At 63.2% G+C, this 17,598-nt stretch overlaps 1 protein-coding gene and 1 long non-coding RNA gene across 8 annotated transcripts in view; one reads left to right on the top strand and one right to left on the bottom strand.

The window, feature by feature from the left end:
• Window positions 1-403: 403 nt before the first annotated feature.
• The window catches only part of NDUFAF3 (NADH:ubiquinone oxidoreductase complex assembly factor 3), a 22,473-nt gene continuing 5,278 nt past the window's right edge, over window positions 404-17,598 (bottom strand). Inside the window, exons 1-7 of one of the 7 annotated variants that reach the window (XM_039546851.1) lie at window positions 5,806-5,949; window positions 4,567-4,843; window positions 3,005-3,094; window positions 2,318-2,510; window positions 1,860-1,926; window positions 1,333-1,433; window positions 404-776 (exon numbers count right to left, since the gene is read on the bottom strand). In XM_039546851.1, coding sequence (XP_039402785.1) covers window positions 681-776; window positions 1,333-1,433; window positions 1,860-1,926; window positions 2,318-2,510; window positions 3,005-3,094; window positions 4,567-4,679 — 660 coding nt within the window. In that variant the 5' untranslated portion in view covers window positions 4,680-4,843; window positions 5,806-5,949 and the 3' untranslated portion in view covers window positions 404-680. Of the gene's footprint in view, window positions 777-1,332; window positions 1,434-1,859; window positions 1,927-2,317; window positions 2,511-3,004; window positions 3,095-3,194; window positions 3,331-3,582; window positions 3,679-4,566; window positions 4,844-5,805; window positions 5,950-10,694; window positions 10,716-17,598 lie in introns of those variants that run through there. The other 6 variants (XM_039546856.1, XM_039546853.1, XM_039546852.1 and 3 more) reach the window with 6 other exon arrangements.
• LOC120409209 overlaps window positions 7,462-17,598 on the top strand; it is a 12,708-nt gene continuing 2,571 nt past the window's right edge. The window contains exons 1-2 of the long non-coding RNA XR_005601197.1: window positions 7,462-7,623; window positions 12,016-12,114. This is a non-coding gene — a long non-coding RNA (uncharacterized LOC120409209). The remainder of the gene's footprint in view (window positions 7,624-12,015; window positions 12,115-17,598) is intronic.

Raw genomic sequence — 17,598 nt, 5'->3', positions numbered from 1 at the left:
AGAGCAACCGCTGTCCCCACGTGCTCCTCACCATTCCTGTCCCTGTGACCCCCCCCCCCCCCCCAGCGGGGCAGGTTTTACTGGCCGCTCCCACCTGCAGCCGGAACACCCCAGTGTGCTGCGGAGCTTCCCAGGGGTTATTCTGCTGCCTGGCATTGGCCAAGAGAGGACAGAGCTGGGGGAAGTGAAGGAACTTCTGCTACAGCTGAGCCAACCCCTGGTACCTGTCGGGGCAGCCCAGAACCTCTCCTGTGGGGCAGGGCCTAGTATTGCCTAGGGGGGGTGAGGTGAGTTTCAGCCCAGCCCCCCCCCAAAAGCCAGGATGGCATTCCTGGGGCCAGGGGGAGAGAGGCCCCAATAATGGCTGCAGCCTGTGCCAAGAACAGTTCTGCACCAAGGGGGGTAGCTGCCCCCTCCCCTGGCAGCAGCCTGAGGAGCGACTGGCCAGGCCCAGTGCAGGAGGAAGGAAGCACAGGGTAGGGGCACCTGCAGCCCTTCCCAGGGAAAGCAGCACCACCAGGCTGCATGCAGGGCAGCTGCTCACTCTTTATTCTGAAGCATTTTCTCCTTCCTGTTACCAGCTCATGGTCCAGTTCCAGGCCCTGGGAGGCATTTAACCCTTTGTACACGGGCTGGGTGTGAGTCCCAAGGGCCAGCCGGGCTCAGCCGCGGAGCTGCCGCTACATCAGGGCTCTGTCAGCACTGGGGGGGATGAGGGCAGCCGCGGTCGCCCGACGCTCGCTTGTCAGGAAGTTGAACGTTGCACAAGCATTAGGCTGTGAAAGAGAAAGCAGAGGCCCAGAAACCGTCAATGCCTAACCCAGAGCTCAGAGCTCGACAGGTGATTGTTAGCCCAGGGACCAGAGTTCCTTGCCTGGCACCTATCAGAAAAGTAACATTAAGCTTGTGGTGGCAGGAGTGCATCTCAAGCAAATAGCCACCAGGGCACAGTTACCCTGCCCCAGCGTGTGCACGTGATCATGGGGCTGCGGCCCTGGTGCACAGTCCAGTGAAATGATGTGGCGGGTACGTGGGGCCCAATGCCAGCTCAGAACACAGCAACTGTGGGTCCGTCTCACTCCCTGGCCCTGCAGGGTCACTTGTGGCCTCCACCCATCTGAGCAAGGGGCCAGGGGAGGATTGGGGCACCAGGCCATCCCCCGCTTTGGCTGCACTAGGAGACTCGAGCTCCAGCTGCCTGGCTGGGCAGGCACAGACACAGCAGTTACCTTCGCCTCAAAACGTGCCCCTTGTTCTGGGCTTCCTGAGCAGATATTCTGACCTGCAGGTCTGCTCAGCTTCCCCCCGCGGTCCCAGCATGTCCCCCCATACCGTGTCCTGCACCTCCACAGCGATCCCACATTCCCTCATGAACTTCAGGACAGCAGGCTCCAGCCGCTCCACCTTGTTCCCTACGCCCAGCACCAGGATTTCTAGCAGCAAGAGACAAGCCCAGGTGAGTGAGGCTGTGTTGGCCACATGGCAAAACCCAGCCCTGCCTCCTCCCCTCAATGGCGGGTGCACAGCACACAACCAGTACAGCCATCCTCAAGGCCTGTCTGTCCACTCAGACTGCAGTGGCCAAAGCCTCGTGCCTAAGACCCTGAGTCACCCCAGCTTGGCTGCCCCAGTCCCAACACTCATTGCTGGGCAGTGTCTGGGGAAGGGGAAGTTCTGCGTTGGCTCAGACAACACACGTGGCCAGGGCAGCAGGACACGCGCCAGCACATGCCAGGGGCAGGTCAGAAATGTGGCTTGGCCAGTGCAGTCCCTGCTCCTGGCTCACCCAGCCAGTGACTGGCAGAGCTCTGGGGGGAGCGGCAGAATGTGCCCCACTCATCTCTGCGCCTCCCACCTACCTATTCTCGGCTCCAGCAGCCGGAACAGCACCAGGCTCTCCTCGGTGATGTCCTGGTAAGAGCCAACCTGAGGGGAAGGAAGGACACTCAGACACACACCTCTCCTGCCCGCAATGCGGCCTGTGCCCTGCATGGGGGACCATCACGCCCACACTAGTCCAATAGCAACCTGCCCCTGGCGCTCGCGGCTGCCTGGACTGGGCAGGTTTCGACAGCCAGGGCGGCTCAGGTCCAAGCACCTGCACTCCCCCTTGGGGGTAGGGAAGAGTCAAAGTGACGGACGTGCTCCCACCCAGGCCTAGCTCCCTGGGTCTCCCACACACCCGCCCCCAGGACTGGACTGGGGGGACTCCACTTCCCCCTGGCTGGGAGTGCAGCACAGTGGGGATTTGAAGGCCCAGGCCCTGTGGGGAGGGGCAGGTCCTCAGGCTCCAGGCCCTGCCCCCTGGGGCACTCACATTCCACTGCAGGATGGCGTGTGGGATGATGGCGCAGGGCCCCACCACCTTGTTCCCATTGATGGTGAAGCCCCGGCTGCTGTAGCTGTGTATGAACGTCATGCTGGAGGAGTCCTGCTCCAGCACCTTCAGCATTGTCTTCTGGTAAAGCTCGTCGTCTGCAGGGGTGAGGCGGTGACCCCGGCGCGGCTGCCTGCCACAGGAGGGCTTGACTGAGACCCACGAGCCAAAAACCCCAGGACTTACTCAGCTTCCTCACCAGTCCCCCTCGAGCAGAGACCTCCCCACACTGTGCTTGGTGGCTGGTTCCCTACTGCCATGAAGGGCTCACCCCAGAGCCGCCCAAGGCTCCCAGGCAGCCTTTGAGTGACCAGGTCAAGCTGCACCACACAGGGACCAATGACAGAAGCAGCAGCTGGGCCTGGATAAGAGGGGCCCTGGGCACTGCTGGACAGCTCTGTCTTGCTGCTAGAGCACCAGCCAGCCTCGACCTGGCCACAGTCCCTGTTCGGAGGGGAGGCTGCTGCTGCTGGCTGGGGTTTGGCCCGGAGCAGCCAGGCTCTGCTAGCTGCTGAGGAAGGCTCACTCTGCCTGAGAGAAGGTCAGGCCAGTCTGCACTGGGCCATGGGAAATCCAGGGAGAGGTGGTGCTGGGGCCCTCAGCTCCGCTGGGCTCTCCCAACCTTACCAGTCAAGTGCTCTCCTGGCAGCTGCCAGCCTCCAGCTAGGAGCTAAGCCTCCGCGGCAGAACATCTTCACTGAGGCCAGAATCATCGTGCTGCAATGACATGGAGAGAGGGTTAAAGCCAGAGCTGCAGCCCACGGGAAGGTGCTGTGAGTCCCTGCACAGCTGAGTGCAGCCCACGCACGTGTGTTACCATGGTCCACAGCCCATGGGCTGCATCTCAGGCTGTAGGCAGGGGCATGATCCCATCTGTAAAGTACCAGGCAACCCTAATGCACTGGAGAAATCACCAGTGCCAGGCTCAGTCCAGGTCCAGCACCAGCTGCGAGGGAGAGCCCTGGGCTGAACCACAGAGGGCTGCGGGTTGGGAGTGAGGGGCACCGGCAGGGCGGGGGAGGGGCAGAGCCGGGGCTGCGGGTCGGGAGTGAGGGGCACCGGCAGAGCTGCGGTGGCAGGTCAGGAGTGAGGGGGGGGCAGAACTGTGCTAGGTCGGGAGTGAGAGGCACCGGCAGGGCTGGGCGGGTGGAGCCGGGGCTGCGGGTCGGGAGTGAGGGGCACCCGGCTGCACGAGCCCCACTTACCCGGGCTGGGGACGCTGCCGAGGAGCGGAGCGGCGGGAAGAGCGGCCGGCCGGGCCCTGCCGGCGCTCACGCTGCCCCCTGCTGGCCGGCGCTGGGAGCTCCCCTGGGCTCGGGGAGCAGCTGGTGCTGCCCAGGCTCTGCCCCCTCTCCCAGGCCGTGGTGCCCCCAGGGGGGCGGGGGTCGCTGCGGCCAGGGCAGCACGGGGGCTGCTCAGCCACGGGGCCTGCAGCTCCCCCCCCACCCCGGGCTGCATCCCCCATCCCTGAGCCCTCGCTAGGGCGGGTCTGTGCCAGCGCCAGGCGGCTGGGAAGCACCTGCCCCTGGGGGCCAGGGGGCTTTTCCCAGGTGTCAGTTAATTGCCAGCGAGGCTCAGCCGCGGCGCCGGCTCGTCCCCTCCCCGGCGGGCGGTGCTGGCAGATGGTGCAGGTCACGTCCCAGCGGCCTCGCCTCGTCCGAGGGGAGACGGGCTGGGCCCCCTCGGGGATGGTCAGCTGAAGAGAGCCTGGCACAGAGCATCATGGGTAAAGACAGCGGTTTTGGAGGGGGCCAGGGGCCAGCCGGGACCTCTTGCACCGGGGAGGTGGAAGCCGCTGCATGGGTAGGGCAGGCCCAGGACTCTGCAGATTGGGGCAGAGCTCCAGGAGCTGAGCTCCTAAAGGCCGGGGCTGCAGACAGTGCAGCCAGGCGGAGGACCTGGCCACCGACTCTGCTCACTGGGATGGCGACAGACTCCAGGACGTTCCAAAACCAAAACTGGTTCCAAAGCGGGGCCAGGCTGCGAAATGACACCAGCGCTGCCTTAGCACAGGCTGAACACGCTCCTTACCGAGGACAAAGAAAGGCTAATGGAGCCTGGCTGCAAACTGCTCTGGAAAGCCAACCTCCTCTCCCGACTGCACTCCACACCTCCCGAGGCCCCCGGCTGCAGCCTCACACACAGGCCTGCACTGCCTGACCGCAGCAAGGACATTCGTTAGCACTCACCTGGAGGAGGGCCAGACACTCCGACTTGCAAATGGCACCGTCACACCGTGGTGTCCAGCATGAGGCCCCTGCGGTGTGGGTTTGCGGCTGCTCAGCACAAGCATGTGGGCCATGGCTAGGCAGGCAGGCAGGCAGGATGCCCTTGTGGCTAAAGCGCTCTAGGTTCAATGCTGCGCTCTGGCCCAGATTCTCTGTGCCTCACAGACACCACCACCCCTCCAGAAGCAGCCAAGATATTTTCCCTGCCTCCCGGGGACGGAGGGGCATCGCTTGGGCTCTGTGGGGACAGAGAGGGGATTACTGGGACCTCCATGACGCCCCCTCCCCCCCGAGATGTCTGCCAGGGGCTTGGACTGGATCCAAGTAGCCCCGGGTTGCTTTGGGAAAGCAGGAAAGTGGCTGTGGGTGAAGCTGGGGGCAGGCCCCCCTCCCCACCGAACACCTGCAAGCTGGACCTGAGCCACTGCAGAAACCAAAGCCAGCTAATCCGCTTGGATCTCGGGCTCAGGTTTCCCTGCTTGTCCCTGTCAAACAGCAGCAGGGCTGGGCTGGGCCAGGGCCCATGGGCCAGTTTCCGTCACTCTCTGCCAGTCAGTGTTATTCAAGACGCCTCCCCTGACTTGTGCGGTTCAGGCACCTCCTGGCTACACTCCACCAGGGCGGAACCGCCTCTCCCAATGCCACGAGTTGCAATTAGCCAGCCCTGAAAGCCGCACAACGGGGGCTCCACGCACCAGCTGCTTTCCCTGGCACCGTACCCAAGAGGGCTCGGGGGATAGTTCTTTCTACACCCTCCCATGGCCCCATCGCTGTGGTAGCCTCCCAAAGGATCCAGTTCTGCAAGTTCCATGTCACCTGGGGGCCACGCTTTGAAGGGACCAGCACAAGGTTCCTTCCTGACCCCAGATCTGGTGATTGGTTAGACCCTGAGCACATGGGCAAGCCCCGGCAGCCAGACCCCCGGGAGAGAATTCTCGGCAGTGACTCGGAGCCCTTCCCAGCTAGTGGCCCATCCCCGGCGGTCGGGATCGTGCTGCTGGCAGTCCCCGATCGGCTCCATGCCAGCGGAGGCAGCCCCATCACACCATCCCCTCGAAAACGGATCCAGCTCAGGCATGAAGCCAGTTAGGTTTTCTGCCCCCTCTGCACCCCTTGGGGGCTGCTCCAGAACCTCACTCCTCCAATGGCTAGAAACCCTCTCCTGATTTCCAGCTGAGACTGTCACTTCATTGAAATAACCTCTCCCTGCCTGGTGTTCCCCCTCGGCCGGATTTATAGCCAGCGATCAGCTCTCCCCTCGCCTGTGTTGGGCCAGGCTAAGCAAGCCAAGATCCCCTCTCATAAGGCAGGTTTTCCATTCCTCGGTTCAGCCTAGTAGCCCTTCTTTGCACCCGTGGCAACTAGGCATCTTTTGTAAACATGGGAGACCAGAACTGCACCCGGTATTCCAGAGGAGGGCTCCCAGTGCCTTGTACAAGGTATTAACACTTCCCTGTCTCTCCTGGAAATACCTCACCTGACACATCCTAGGGCCGCATTAGCCCTTTTCACGGGCACATCCCGCTGGTGGCTCCTAGTTGTGGACAGGAAGGGGAGCGAAGCCAGCCACAGAGCATTCAGACAGCAGGAGTGGAGTGAACCATTGGGTCAAGTTCAGTGTAGACGTCCACCTAGATCTGTGTTCCCTTCTGACGCACCCTCCTGCCATCCTCCCGTGTGCTCCGGCCCAGCCCAGCCTATGGCTCCCTTTGCCTCTTGGGAAGGAAGGCTCCTGATGGCCACACACTGCAGCATCCTGGCTGGCTAGGGAAGTGGGGCCCAGTGACGTGGTGACAGGACAGGCAGCACTGGGGGGGGCTTGGGAAGGCGCCAGGCGAGAGCGGTGTACAGTGCTGGTAGGTTCATGGATCTCACAGCCCAATGGCAGGGTCTAGCCCCCCAGGGGTGGGGAGGCCGCCATGGGAGGGGAATTTCAGCTGTGTGCAGCACTGTGCCAGCACAGTTCCAATTCTTGGCAGTGGCCGTGATGGGGTTAAAGGACCATTCTCAGCCCAGCTCCAGCCCCAGGCTGAACACAGGGTTTAGCCGGGGTGTAACCCAGCTTGGCTCTGGGATCACCCGCGCTCAAGGGCGCTGAGGCCAGCGGAAGCTCTGGGGAGACAGGCCCATGAGCTCCCAGCAAAGGGGCAGTGGGACCCGCAACATTCAGTTCATTTGGTTTGTAAATGGATGCGGCAGGTGGAAATCCCCAGCCCTGGCACCTGACACAACTGTGCCAAAGCCACGGAGAGACACTGCCGGCGACAGCCCCTGGCTTCGGCCAGATGCCCCAGGACCCCTGTGGCCGGCTGGCCCCTCACTGCTTACAGGGGTAGCCTGAGCCAGCGGCCAGGCGCTGCAGGAAAGGCAGGGACTGCGGCAGAGCCCCCCGCGAGGGGCAGGCAGGATGGGGTGCCCAGACAGCAAGTGTGAAAAATCGGGACAGGGTGGGGGGTAATAGGAGCCCCAAAATCAGGCCTGTCCCTATAAAATCGGGCCATCTGGTCACCCTAAGGCACAGCCAGGGCTGCCCAGCCCCCAGCAGCAGGGAGACAGAGCGAGGAGCTGCCCTTCCCTCCCCAGGGGGGAGCCCAAGCCTGCACCCGGGGCCTGGCCAGGCAGCACAGGGTGGAGCAGGGCAGAGTAATAGCAAAAGTGAAACTGCTGCTGCTTGAAAAGGGGAAGTTTGGAAGGGGGGGAGCTGGTCCATGATTGGCTGCCCTGGGCTTCCCGAGGGGGAATTGCCTTGGGCGTCTCTGCATAAAACAGCCAGACCTGGAAGGGCAGCCAGGCAAGCGGGGCCAGGCCCCGCCTGGAGAGGGAGGAAAGGAGCCCACCTTCCACCCCCCCCCCAAGCGCTGCCTCTGTCTCTGGGCAGCCTGGGGCCACCCAAGCAGACTCCACACTCAGCTGGCAGCGTGCAGAGCCCTGCCTACCGGGGGCTGGGGAAGGAGCCCGAACCTGGCACAGGCGGAGGATGGCTGCCCAGGACAACGCTCCCACCCTCAGGACTGGCAGGTGAGAGGAGGGAGCTGTGCCCTGGCTGGGAGAGCTGCACTTGAGCTGGCATTCGATCCCTCACCCTGTCCAGCCACTTGCTGCGGTGCAGGTTTGAATCCCACCCAGAGGTTTCCCATTTGCTCCCTGTCACCCAGGGTGTTCAGGTCTCCTGACCGAGCGACCGAGGGGTGGAGGAGCCAGTGCCCCTGGGCTGGCCCTGCCATGTGTCTGGGGGCAGGAGAGAGCTGGCAGCACCGCAGCTGGGGTGTGGCCCCCGGCGGGGAGCCCGGGCGGAAATCAATCGGAGCACACGGGAGAGGCGCACACAGGCTGCCCACCCACCTGTGCCCAGGTTGGGACCCAGCGCCCTTGGGCAAGGGGATGGGAGGGTGTTGGGTCACCCCCTTCTCCTCTCCACTGCCCCTCCCTCCCCCAGCCTCTCACCCCCGTGGGAGAGGGCACCTCCCCCAGCTGCGACCCCCAGGTGAGCCCAGGCCTGCGCCAGAGGTGGAACGGCCAAGCGGTGGGCGCTGGCTGTGCTGAGCACATCTCTTCTCTCCCCGCCGGACTAGAGCCCTGGGCGGGAACACACCGGTTCCCCAACTGTTTACTAAGGCCACTCTCCTATGGCAGTGTCTCTGTGATCCACCATCCCACCCCGGCACCCCACCCTGCAGCCTGCAGCCCTGGCTCCTGGCCCACACGGGTAAATCCAGCCCCGGACACGGGAACCCCTCTAAAACCTTCTTGTGAAGGGATACGCGGGGCTGGGGGAGTCACTCCTCCCTTGGGCTGGAATTCCCCCCAGCCTAGCCCCACTTCTGACCCATGGCACGGAGAGAGGGAGGGAGGGACCTGCTGAACACTTTACCAACACAGGCACTTGCAGGGCTTAATTTGTGCCAGTTCAGAGCCTCGGGCCTCTCCGGGCCTGGCGGTTCAGAGCCTCAGGCACCTCTGGATTTGCCACATCAGTTATGAAAGTAAAAAAATGGCTTGAGCCCCGGCACCTCTTTCATTACAGGGGAAACATGGGCACTTGTCTTTGTCAGGCATGCGCTGCTGGGACAGTTTGGAACCAGAGTAGCCAGCAGCTCCCCCCACAGCACAAGCTCCTGCCCCACTCCCCACAGTGACCCCCATTAGGAGAGGGTGAGGCTAGAGTATCCAGGAGCTCCCCCCACGGCCGGCACTCCTGCCCTGCCTCCCCTCAGCATCCCCTGCTGAGAGAGGCTGGGGCTGGAGTAGCTGGGAGATACTCTCACAGCCAGCGCTCCTGCCCCGCTTCCCACAGTGCCCCCCATTGGGAGAGGCTGGGACCAGAGTGGCCAGGATCTGCCCCCATCCCGCCCACACAGCGAGCACCCTTGCAGCCCGTGCTGTGAGCTGGTGCATGCTGCTGAGCCGGGTGCTTTGCTCTGTCACTGCGAGCTGTTGCTAGCTAACATGAAAAGAGTGGCAAAGATACTGTTGCTGGTCTGAATTCCCCTCTGCCCCACACACCACCAACTCTCCAGTTCCTGTTTCCCAGCTCCCCAGCTCCCCACAAGCATTTCCTCCTTGCAGTTGCTCTGCCTGCCAAGAGCTCTCAGCCCCACAGTGGGGAAGGGCCCAGCCTGCAGAGGCCAGGTACAGAGCATGCACCGTGGAGGGGGCAAGGTTGCCTGGCCCTGTCGCAGGCAGAGATGGGCCCCCCCAGGTTACAGTGATGATGTCTTATTTATTCTGCAAGCCAGAGTTGCCAATAGGCAGCAGAGCCCCTGCTCCGAAGAGCCTGCAGCCGGACTGATGCCATTGGGGGATTAGCTAGGGAGTGGTGTATGTGTGTTTAGCTGCCGCCCCATGTCCCACCACCCCTGGCCCGGTGTTCCTGCTGCGGGGGTGGGGGTGGCGTGGAGGGGTACAGAGAAGGATCCTGGCAGGATCCAGTGACTGCTGTATTTGCAATTTGACCCTCTGTGCTTTTCAGCCTGGCTGCGCTGGGCTGGGCCGGGCGGCCCAGGCTGGAGGTGCTGCAGCAGTGGGCCAGGGCATAACGCAGACCAAGGAAACAGGCTGCCCCGCTTCACCTAGCCAGGCAGGCCCTCCCCACACTGGAGGGGCCAGGCAGCGCAGGCTTGTCAGGGGAGGGAGGTTGCAGACAAGTTCCACTAACGAGGCAGCTTCTCTGCCACCTGAGCAGGACTGGGAGTGGTGCCCTCTCCTGGCAGGGCTGAGGGAGTCCTGGGACAGGCAAGGACGAGAAGCAGGACTGGGCCACTGCGGCTCCTCGGTGCCTGTCTGCCCCTCCCCACTGAGCTTGCTGACATGTGCACTAGAGCCTGCCCTGTGCCAGGGCCTGCGAGGGGGGCAGGGGGGAGGGCAGCGCCAGGGGGCCTGGAGAGAGCTGAGAAGCAGGGGCGCGATGGCAGTGGTGCTGGCAGAGAGAACCTTGGGGTGTCTCTCCCTAGGGATTTCCGCCGTGCTCTCATCTCCAGCCAAGTAACAACCCATGATTAGCATGGCCGCCAGCCTCCCCGGGCAGAACCCACTGGCCTCCCCTGCATCCCAAGGCCTGTGGGAGGGGCCCTGCTGGAGCTGGCTCCACAGGCGCTCAGGGCAGGGCTGCTGCTAGTGTAAATCCCAGGCAGTTCTCAACCCCAAAGCATTGCCCATTGGAACCACACCTCAGTCACTACACCCAGGGGACTCGGCCCTTCCATCTAGAGCAGCTCGGCCCCAGGCACCTGCCGTGCCACAGCCCCTTTCAGCGCCAACACATGCCTCCCACAACCCAGAGGCAGAGCCTGAGCCTTTGGGGTGGCAGACGGTCCAGGGCAGAGCTGACTCCAAGCTCCATCGTTCCCAGAGCCAAGCCCTACCGTGTGCCAGCTTGTGGCTGTGACTCCCTGCTGAGGAGCCCGGGCACTGCTCACCGCTGACTTTCTGCCAGTTTTCAGAGCCTGCCCTGGAATTACCCTGGGCACGTGGGGGAGGGGGAGCAACTTCACTTCCTGCTCCTCCTCCCATCTGCTCTGATCCAGCCACCCCATGCGCAGCAGGTGACCCCTAGAGCCCCGAATGAGGGCACAGCTGCTGGAGCCCCTTACCGAGTGGAAGGCCGGAGCAGCTCGTGGTTGTCAGGGCTGGTCACACCTTGCTAGCGATGGTCTGTGAAACGTTCAGAGGCGCAGAAGAGAAGAGAGGCCAGGTCGGGAATTCCTCCGGGATTATCACGCCCCCACCGTCCCTCTAATCTGCCTCACAGACCCTCCCTGGGATGTCCCCTCCTTCTACCAGCGCTGGTGCTGCTCCCAGCTCAGCAATCGGCAACCAAACCCTGACTCCTGCTCCCCACCTCAAACCGGCAGCCCTGCCTGCTTCTCCCCTCCCTGCGTGAGCCCAGCTGGCCTCTGAGGTGCTGAACACCTCTGGGCCCCCTCCCTCGCTGGCAGCAGGAGCCCCAGGTGCCTAAGCCAGGATGAAAGGACAGGGGGGCGGGGGTCTGTCTCAGGTTTCCAGGCATTAAAGAAGCCTCTCCTACAATGCCAGATGCTCCTTCCCTAGGAAAGGGCTGGCCCAGGTGAGGTCTTTGTTCGCCGCAGTCTGGCTTTGCAGCTTTAGCCACCCTGTTCAGAGCCCCTCCTGCTGGGAGCAGAGCCAGGCCGGCAGTGCCGCTACCAGCCTCTTCTTACCACCACCACACTGACTCCCTCCCCAGAACCATCTTCCAGCACTGCACTGCCTGGGCTCTGCCCCACAGCCAGAGCTTCTGCCCTGTTCCTTGTAGAGCCTCCTGCAGGGAGTGGAACTGCTGCAAGCTCCCTCTCCCCCCATTATAACTGTATCTCTACAGCTCCTTCCCTACGCCAGCCCCTTACAAACCATGCATGTGCTCACAGAGATCACTCACCCACCATCAGACTGCAGCCCCCTCTGGGGTGGAGCACAGGAGCTCTCTAACAGCGCCCAGCACCAGCTTTGGAGGAGGGAGTGAAGAAGAACGGCCAGGGCATAAGGACGTTAGCAGAACGTCATTACCCAAATGGTACTTTGGCCAGGCCACATGCCCAACGATCTTTAATAACCCTGCGTGGCCAGGCCCTTGGGCAGGTCGTACTGGAGAGAGGCCACCTCCATGGGCAGAGCACCATGGTCACACACTGGGGTCACTAATGCCCCCGAGGGAAGAGCACCACTTGACATCCACACGTCCTGTAGCGCCCGGATCTCTCTGACCCTGTGTAGAGCAGCTTAGCTTACGAAGTCTGAGCTCCAGCAGCGAGTGGGACGGCTCCATTCCTTGGCCCCTCTGCTGGGGTCAGAGGCTTCTCTGCTTCTCTGGCTAGTCTGCATGACGGTGCTGGGTCTGCAGCATTAACTAACCATGCTCCTGAGGGCTTGATTCTGGAGGGGTTCCTCTTCCTACAGTGATCTGCTGCACGCTCATGGACCCTGGGACGAGGCTGCTGGGTGAGTTCAGGACGTTCCCACCTCTCCCTCATGTGGGTCCCGCTGTTGGCAGCTGTGGTAAGTGATCGTCCTCTCCTGGGTGTATCCCACTAGGGAGTCTCAGGCTGACGGTTTGACTGTTTGCAGTGTTGTTGTAGCCTTGCTACTTGATGGGGTGTTAGTCCGTCTCTCTACACCCACCCCAGGAATCTGAAGCTGGACTTTCCTGCTGGGCCTGGTTCCTGGGGATTGTGGCACCGGATACCCACCTGCCCACTCGATGGCGCGACAGCGGGCAACGGAATCCCAAAAGCAGCTGTCTTCCTCTGAGCATCCCAGCTGCGGTTGGATTTCGTTACCTGCTCTCCTGCCCGGGCATCTGTCAGCACATCCCGCACACCAAGGGCTCATAGCATCATATGCATTTTCAAGCGCTCTGCCAGCCCCCGAGACACTGCTCCAAGGACCATTACTGACAGGTAGGTAGGGTACCCAGATAGCAAGTGTGAAAAATCAGGAGGTGGGGGCTAATAGGTACCTATATAAGAAAAAGCCCCACATATCGGGACTGTCCCTATAAAATCGGGACATCTGGTCATGCTACAGGTAGGCACCAGGGCTTCCTGGGTCTCTTCCTTTGGGAGAATGGTTTGCTCTAATGGACGGGAAGTAACTCCTGCCCTTAACAGCCTCCGCAGGACTTTCTCGGCGCAAAGGGCCCTTGGATGGTTTGCTGGTCTCTGGGTATCCCAGAGGAGCCAGGCCGGGCTCAGGTAGTTACACAGCCAGCTCTTTGGCTGCTTTACACAACAGGCCAAGAGATGGGTGGGGTGGCGGCGTAGCAGTGACAGGAACACAGACCACACAAGTTCCTGTCCTGAGCTAGGGTGAGAGCACCGGGACGCACCAAGCTGGGGAGTGAGGCCACTAGCTCTACGCAGGAACCGCTTGGATCGAGGGGAGTTTGGTTAGTTCCATCTTGCAACAAAAAGCTCTGCAAAGACACCTGCGGCCAACGGCTCAGGAGTGGGAGGGCTGGGATAGCAGGGGCTGCGGGGCAGGGCTAGGAGACGGGGCAGGGCCGGTCTGGGATAGCAGGGGCTGCGGGCCGGGCTAGGAGGCGGCAGGGCCGGTCTGGGATAGCAGGGGCTGCGGGGCAGGGCTAGGAGGCGGGCAGGGCTGGTCTGGGATAGCAGGGGCTGCGGGCCGGGCTAGGAGGTGGCGTGGCCGGGCTGGGATAGCAGGGGCTGCGGGGCAGGGCCGGTCTGGGATAGCAGGGGCTGCGGGGCAGGGCCGGTCTGGGCTAGCAGGGGCTGCGGGGCAGGGCTAGGAGACGGGGCAGGGCTGGTCTGGGATAGCAGGGGCTGCGGGCCGGGCTAGGAGGCGGCAGGGCCGGTCTGGGATAGCAGGGGCTGCGGGGCAGGGCTAGGAGACGGGGCAGGGCTGGTCTGGGATAGCAGGGGCTGCGGGCCGGGCTAGGAGGTGGCAGGGCCGGTCTGGGATAGCAGGGGCTGCGGGGCAGGGCCGGTCTGGGATAGCAGGGGCTGCGGGGCAGGGCCGGTCTGGGATAGCAGGGGCTGCGGGCCGGGCTAGGAGGCGGCAGGGCCGGTCTGGGATAGCAGGGGCTGCGGGGCTGGGGCGGGCTGGGATAGCAGGGGCTGCGGGCCGGGCTAGGAAACGGGGCAGGGCCGGTCTGGGATAGCAGGGGCTGCGGGCCGGGCTAGGAGGCGGCAGGGCCGGTCTGGGATAGCAGGGGCTGCGGGGCAGGGCCGGTCTGGGCTAGCAGGGGCTGCGGGCCGGGCTAGGAGGCGGCAGGGCTGGCCTGGGATAGCAGGGGCTGCGGGCCGGGCTAGGAGGCGGCAGGGTCGGTCTGGGATAGCAGGGGCTGCGGGGCAGGGCTAGGAGGCGGCAGGGCCGGTCTGGGATAGCAGGGGCTGCGGGCCGGGCTAGGAGGCGGCAGGGCCGGTCTGGGATAGCAGGGGCTGCGGGCCGGGCTAGGAGGCGGCAGGGCCGGTCTGGGATGGCAGGGGCTGCGGGGCAGGGCCGGTCTGGGATAGCAGGGGCTGCGGGCCGGGCTAGGAGGCAGCAGGGCCGGTCTGGGATAGCAGGGGCTGCGGGGCAGGGCCGGTCTGGGCTAGCAGGGCTGCGGGCCCGGCGCGGGGGCGGCAGGGCCGGGCTGGGCTAGCAGGGGCTGCGGGGCAGGGCCGGTCTGGGATAGCAGGGCTGCGGGCCGGGCTAGGAGGCGGCAGGGCCGGTCTGGGCTAGCCGGGGGCTGCGGGCCGGGCCGGTCTGGGCTAGCAGGGGCTGCGGGGCAGGGCCGGCCTGGGATAGCAGGGGCTGCGGGGCAGGGCTAGGAAACGGGGCAGGGCCGGCCTGGGATAGCAGGGGCTGCGGGGCAGGGCCGGTCTGGGATAGCAGGGGGCTGCGGGCCGGGCTAGGAGGCGGCAGGGCCGGTCTGGGCTAGCAGGGGCTGCGGGCCGGCCTGGGCTAGCAGGGGCTGGGATTCCTGCACAGCAGCAGAACGAGGGAGGCTGGGATACCCCGGGTGGTGGGCGTCAGGAGTTTTAAGCTCTGCTCTTTAACATGCCCGGGCTCCTGCTTGCTGTGGGGCCCCTGGGGCTCTGGGTACCACGCCCATGAATGAGCCCAGCAAGTGCTGTCACTGTGGCTGCTGCCTTGATCTGGGGAAGCAGAAACTCTGCAGGCAGGAGAAACAGGAAGCGAAGGCAGGGCCTGAGCAAGCGAAAGAGAAACCTCCAGTCCCACCCAACGGTTACTGCAACCCGTGCTTGGCTGCAGCCGGGTCTTCCATGGACCTTCAAACAAAGCCAAGAGCCCCCACGCCTGGGGAGGAGGGCCGGCCAGACAGACTGGCACTCAGCACTTTGCTGGGTAAAGTGGCCAGTTCCCCGCCCTGAGCTGGGACCTGCAGAGGACTCCACGCAGGGTGCACGCCCACCCAGGCACTGTGTTCCTCTAGGGTGACCGGACAGCAAGTCTGAAAAATCAGGATGGGGGTGGAGGGTAAAAGGAGCCTATATACAAAAAAGCCCCCCAAATTGGGACTGTCCCTATAAAATCGGGCCATCTGGTCACCCTAGGTGCCTCTCCAGTGTACTTGAAAGCCCCACCTCAAAGGACATGTGGTTTTGGGACCTCCTGCAGCAGCACTTCTGGGTGGGGCAAACTGAACCTGGCTGCAGTTCAAAGGCAGGTCCCAGATCACATCTGGGCTTGCATGTGTTGGGGGCAAGGCACAGTACGTCTCCCCACCCGGCCGGGCTCCTCTTTGACATGAGCGAGGTCTGGTTGGAGCAGGGAGGAGCTGGCCCCGGTTCCTCACTGCCTGCACTGAGTCTCCTGCAGTCTCGTGCTCCTGCTAGCTAAAGATAGCTGCGCGCTTCCTGGGGAGAAACCACCAGAAGAGTCTCTGCAGAAGCGGCAGTCACCAGCTGCCGGCCACAATGTGGATGTGGCCACCTGCAGCAGGCCAGAGAGGACCCCAGCAGGAGGCTGAAGTCACAAGACACATGCACGTGCTTCCTGCTGCTGTGAGTGTAACTCAGGCTGGGGGAGGAGGCCTCGTCCCCAGCTCTGCGCCACAGGCTGGGCTTTGCACCAGGTAGTGCTCAGAAAAGGAGGCATCCGGCCAGCCCAGCACTGGGCGAGAGAGAACTCCTGGGCAGAGCCACGGGGGGATGTGGATGGGAAAAGCCCAGGGTCGTGTCTATAAGGCCCTTCCCATTAGCTACTGGAGAATGGACTGGCCTTGCCTGCTAGTGGGTGACCGCACGGTCTGTGGCAGTGCCTCTGTGCAGGTGAGCAAGCCCACAGTGCCTCGCCCCTGAGAAACAGCATCAGCCTTGGGCAGGAGGGCTACACCCAGCGCCAATTCCTCTTCCCCTAGCAGGAGGCTCTCAAAGCTCCGGACATAGGAACCAGGGTGACACTGGCGTCACTGTCAGGACACCTGGGGGCAGCGTGGTACTTCCATGGAGAAGCAGCCATGTGGGTGATTTCAGCTGGAACATGACAGACTCTAGCTGCTGGAGAGAAATTGCTTTGGAATGACACGATCACTCCCGCTGAGCGAGCAGCCAGAGAGCCATCGGGAATATCGTGTCCGTCCAAAGCTCTTTCGGCACCTCCTGGAGGAAGACTGAGCCCCATTGGCCCAGCATGCGATCCCAAGGATCCCACCCTGCCTGCATGTAGCTGTGTGACTGCAGGCAGACCGCTCTCCCCCAACTCTCTCCTGGTCTGTGGCCTTCAGTCCACGTGTGCCTGCCTCTGGAAAAGGTCTCAATACAACGTGCAAAATGACTTGATACGTGGCTCATCATTTCCCCTGCCACTATTACCTAGCGGGCAGAGGAGGGCTGGGCGTCAGGACTCCTAGGTGTGGGCTAGCAGTCAGAGCAGGGGACAAGGGCTCTATTCCAGCTCTGCCACTACTCTGTCTGGCCCTTCATTTTCCTGCGTGTCCTACGGAGATGATACATCCCTCCCTGCCTCCCCGGGGCTGGCAGCCTTCACTACCCATCCCACAGAAGGGGCTGGAGCCAGGCTGTGTTGGCCTGTTTTCCTAGTGCCCCCCTTGCTTTGCTGTTTCAGCAGGAAGTGCTCAGTCTGGTTCTGAGTTGGTTCCAGCCCATGACAGCCCACACGCCCTCCCCACAGCCTGTGTCATGGGACGGTGAGGAGATCTGCGTATTGGGGGAGACCCTCAGGGTGTTGTGATCACCACACCCCAACTTCTCTAAGACTCCTGCTGCGCCATGTGCCCCCAACGCCCAATAATACTGTGTCTCCTTTGCCTGCCCTGCCGAGTTCCCTGAACCGCGGCTGCCTGCTGGGACTAGAGTGGTTCCTCCCTGCTACCGGGCCGCTTGGCGTTGGCCTCCTGAGGCAAGCCCTGCCTGGTCTCCCTGCTGCACCAGGGGCCAGCTGCTCCTGCAGACTCCCCAGGGCAGGGAAGCAGCCTGAGTCTAGGCCTTTTGCTAGTGGACTTGGCTGCCACTGCACTGAGCTCTCAGAACTGCACACCCACCAGTGCATGCGCCCAGAGGAAGCAACGATGGAAGCCCCAGTGCAGGTGTCGTGCTGGCGGTTTCCCCACTGAGATGTTTAACCCTGCTCAGAGCAGGCAGTGGTTAGTGCAGCGCCTCATCTCTACTAGCGCATAAGCGCTGTCGCCAGCTGTGGCGCTGCAATGGTGGAAAACGTGTAGACCCAGCCCCACGATCGCTCTCCTGCCTCTCTTCTCTTCTCAGGCTGGACACGGCTGGCCCCGCAGGCTGGAGATCCCAGCCGAGCTATGCAGGAGCAGGGGAACACCCTGAGGCGCACGGGTCTCTTCCTGTCACTGCAGACAGTCAGTAGTTGGTCTGGCGTGAGCAGGAATTCTCAGATCACCTCTTGGCTGTGAGTGGTGGTGCAGAGAAGACTGCACCTTTGCTGCATGTCACCCAAGGGAGGAGGAAATGGAGGGGACAGAGAGGTCTCTCCCATCGCTAACCTGTCTGCGGCTACAGGGGGATCCAGCGTGGCCCAACGCCCAGA

The sequence above is a fragment of the Mauremys reevesii genome, linkage group 7 (genome assembly GCF_016161935.1).
Source record: "Mauremys reevesii isolate NIE-2019 linkage group 7, ASM1616193v1, whole genome shotgun sequence".
Taxonomy (NCBI): Eukaryota; Metazoa; Chordata; order Testudines; family Geoemydidae; genus Mauremys; species Mauremys reevesii.
This window is presented reverse-complemented; position numbering and strand designations above follow the sequence as displayed.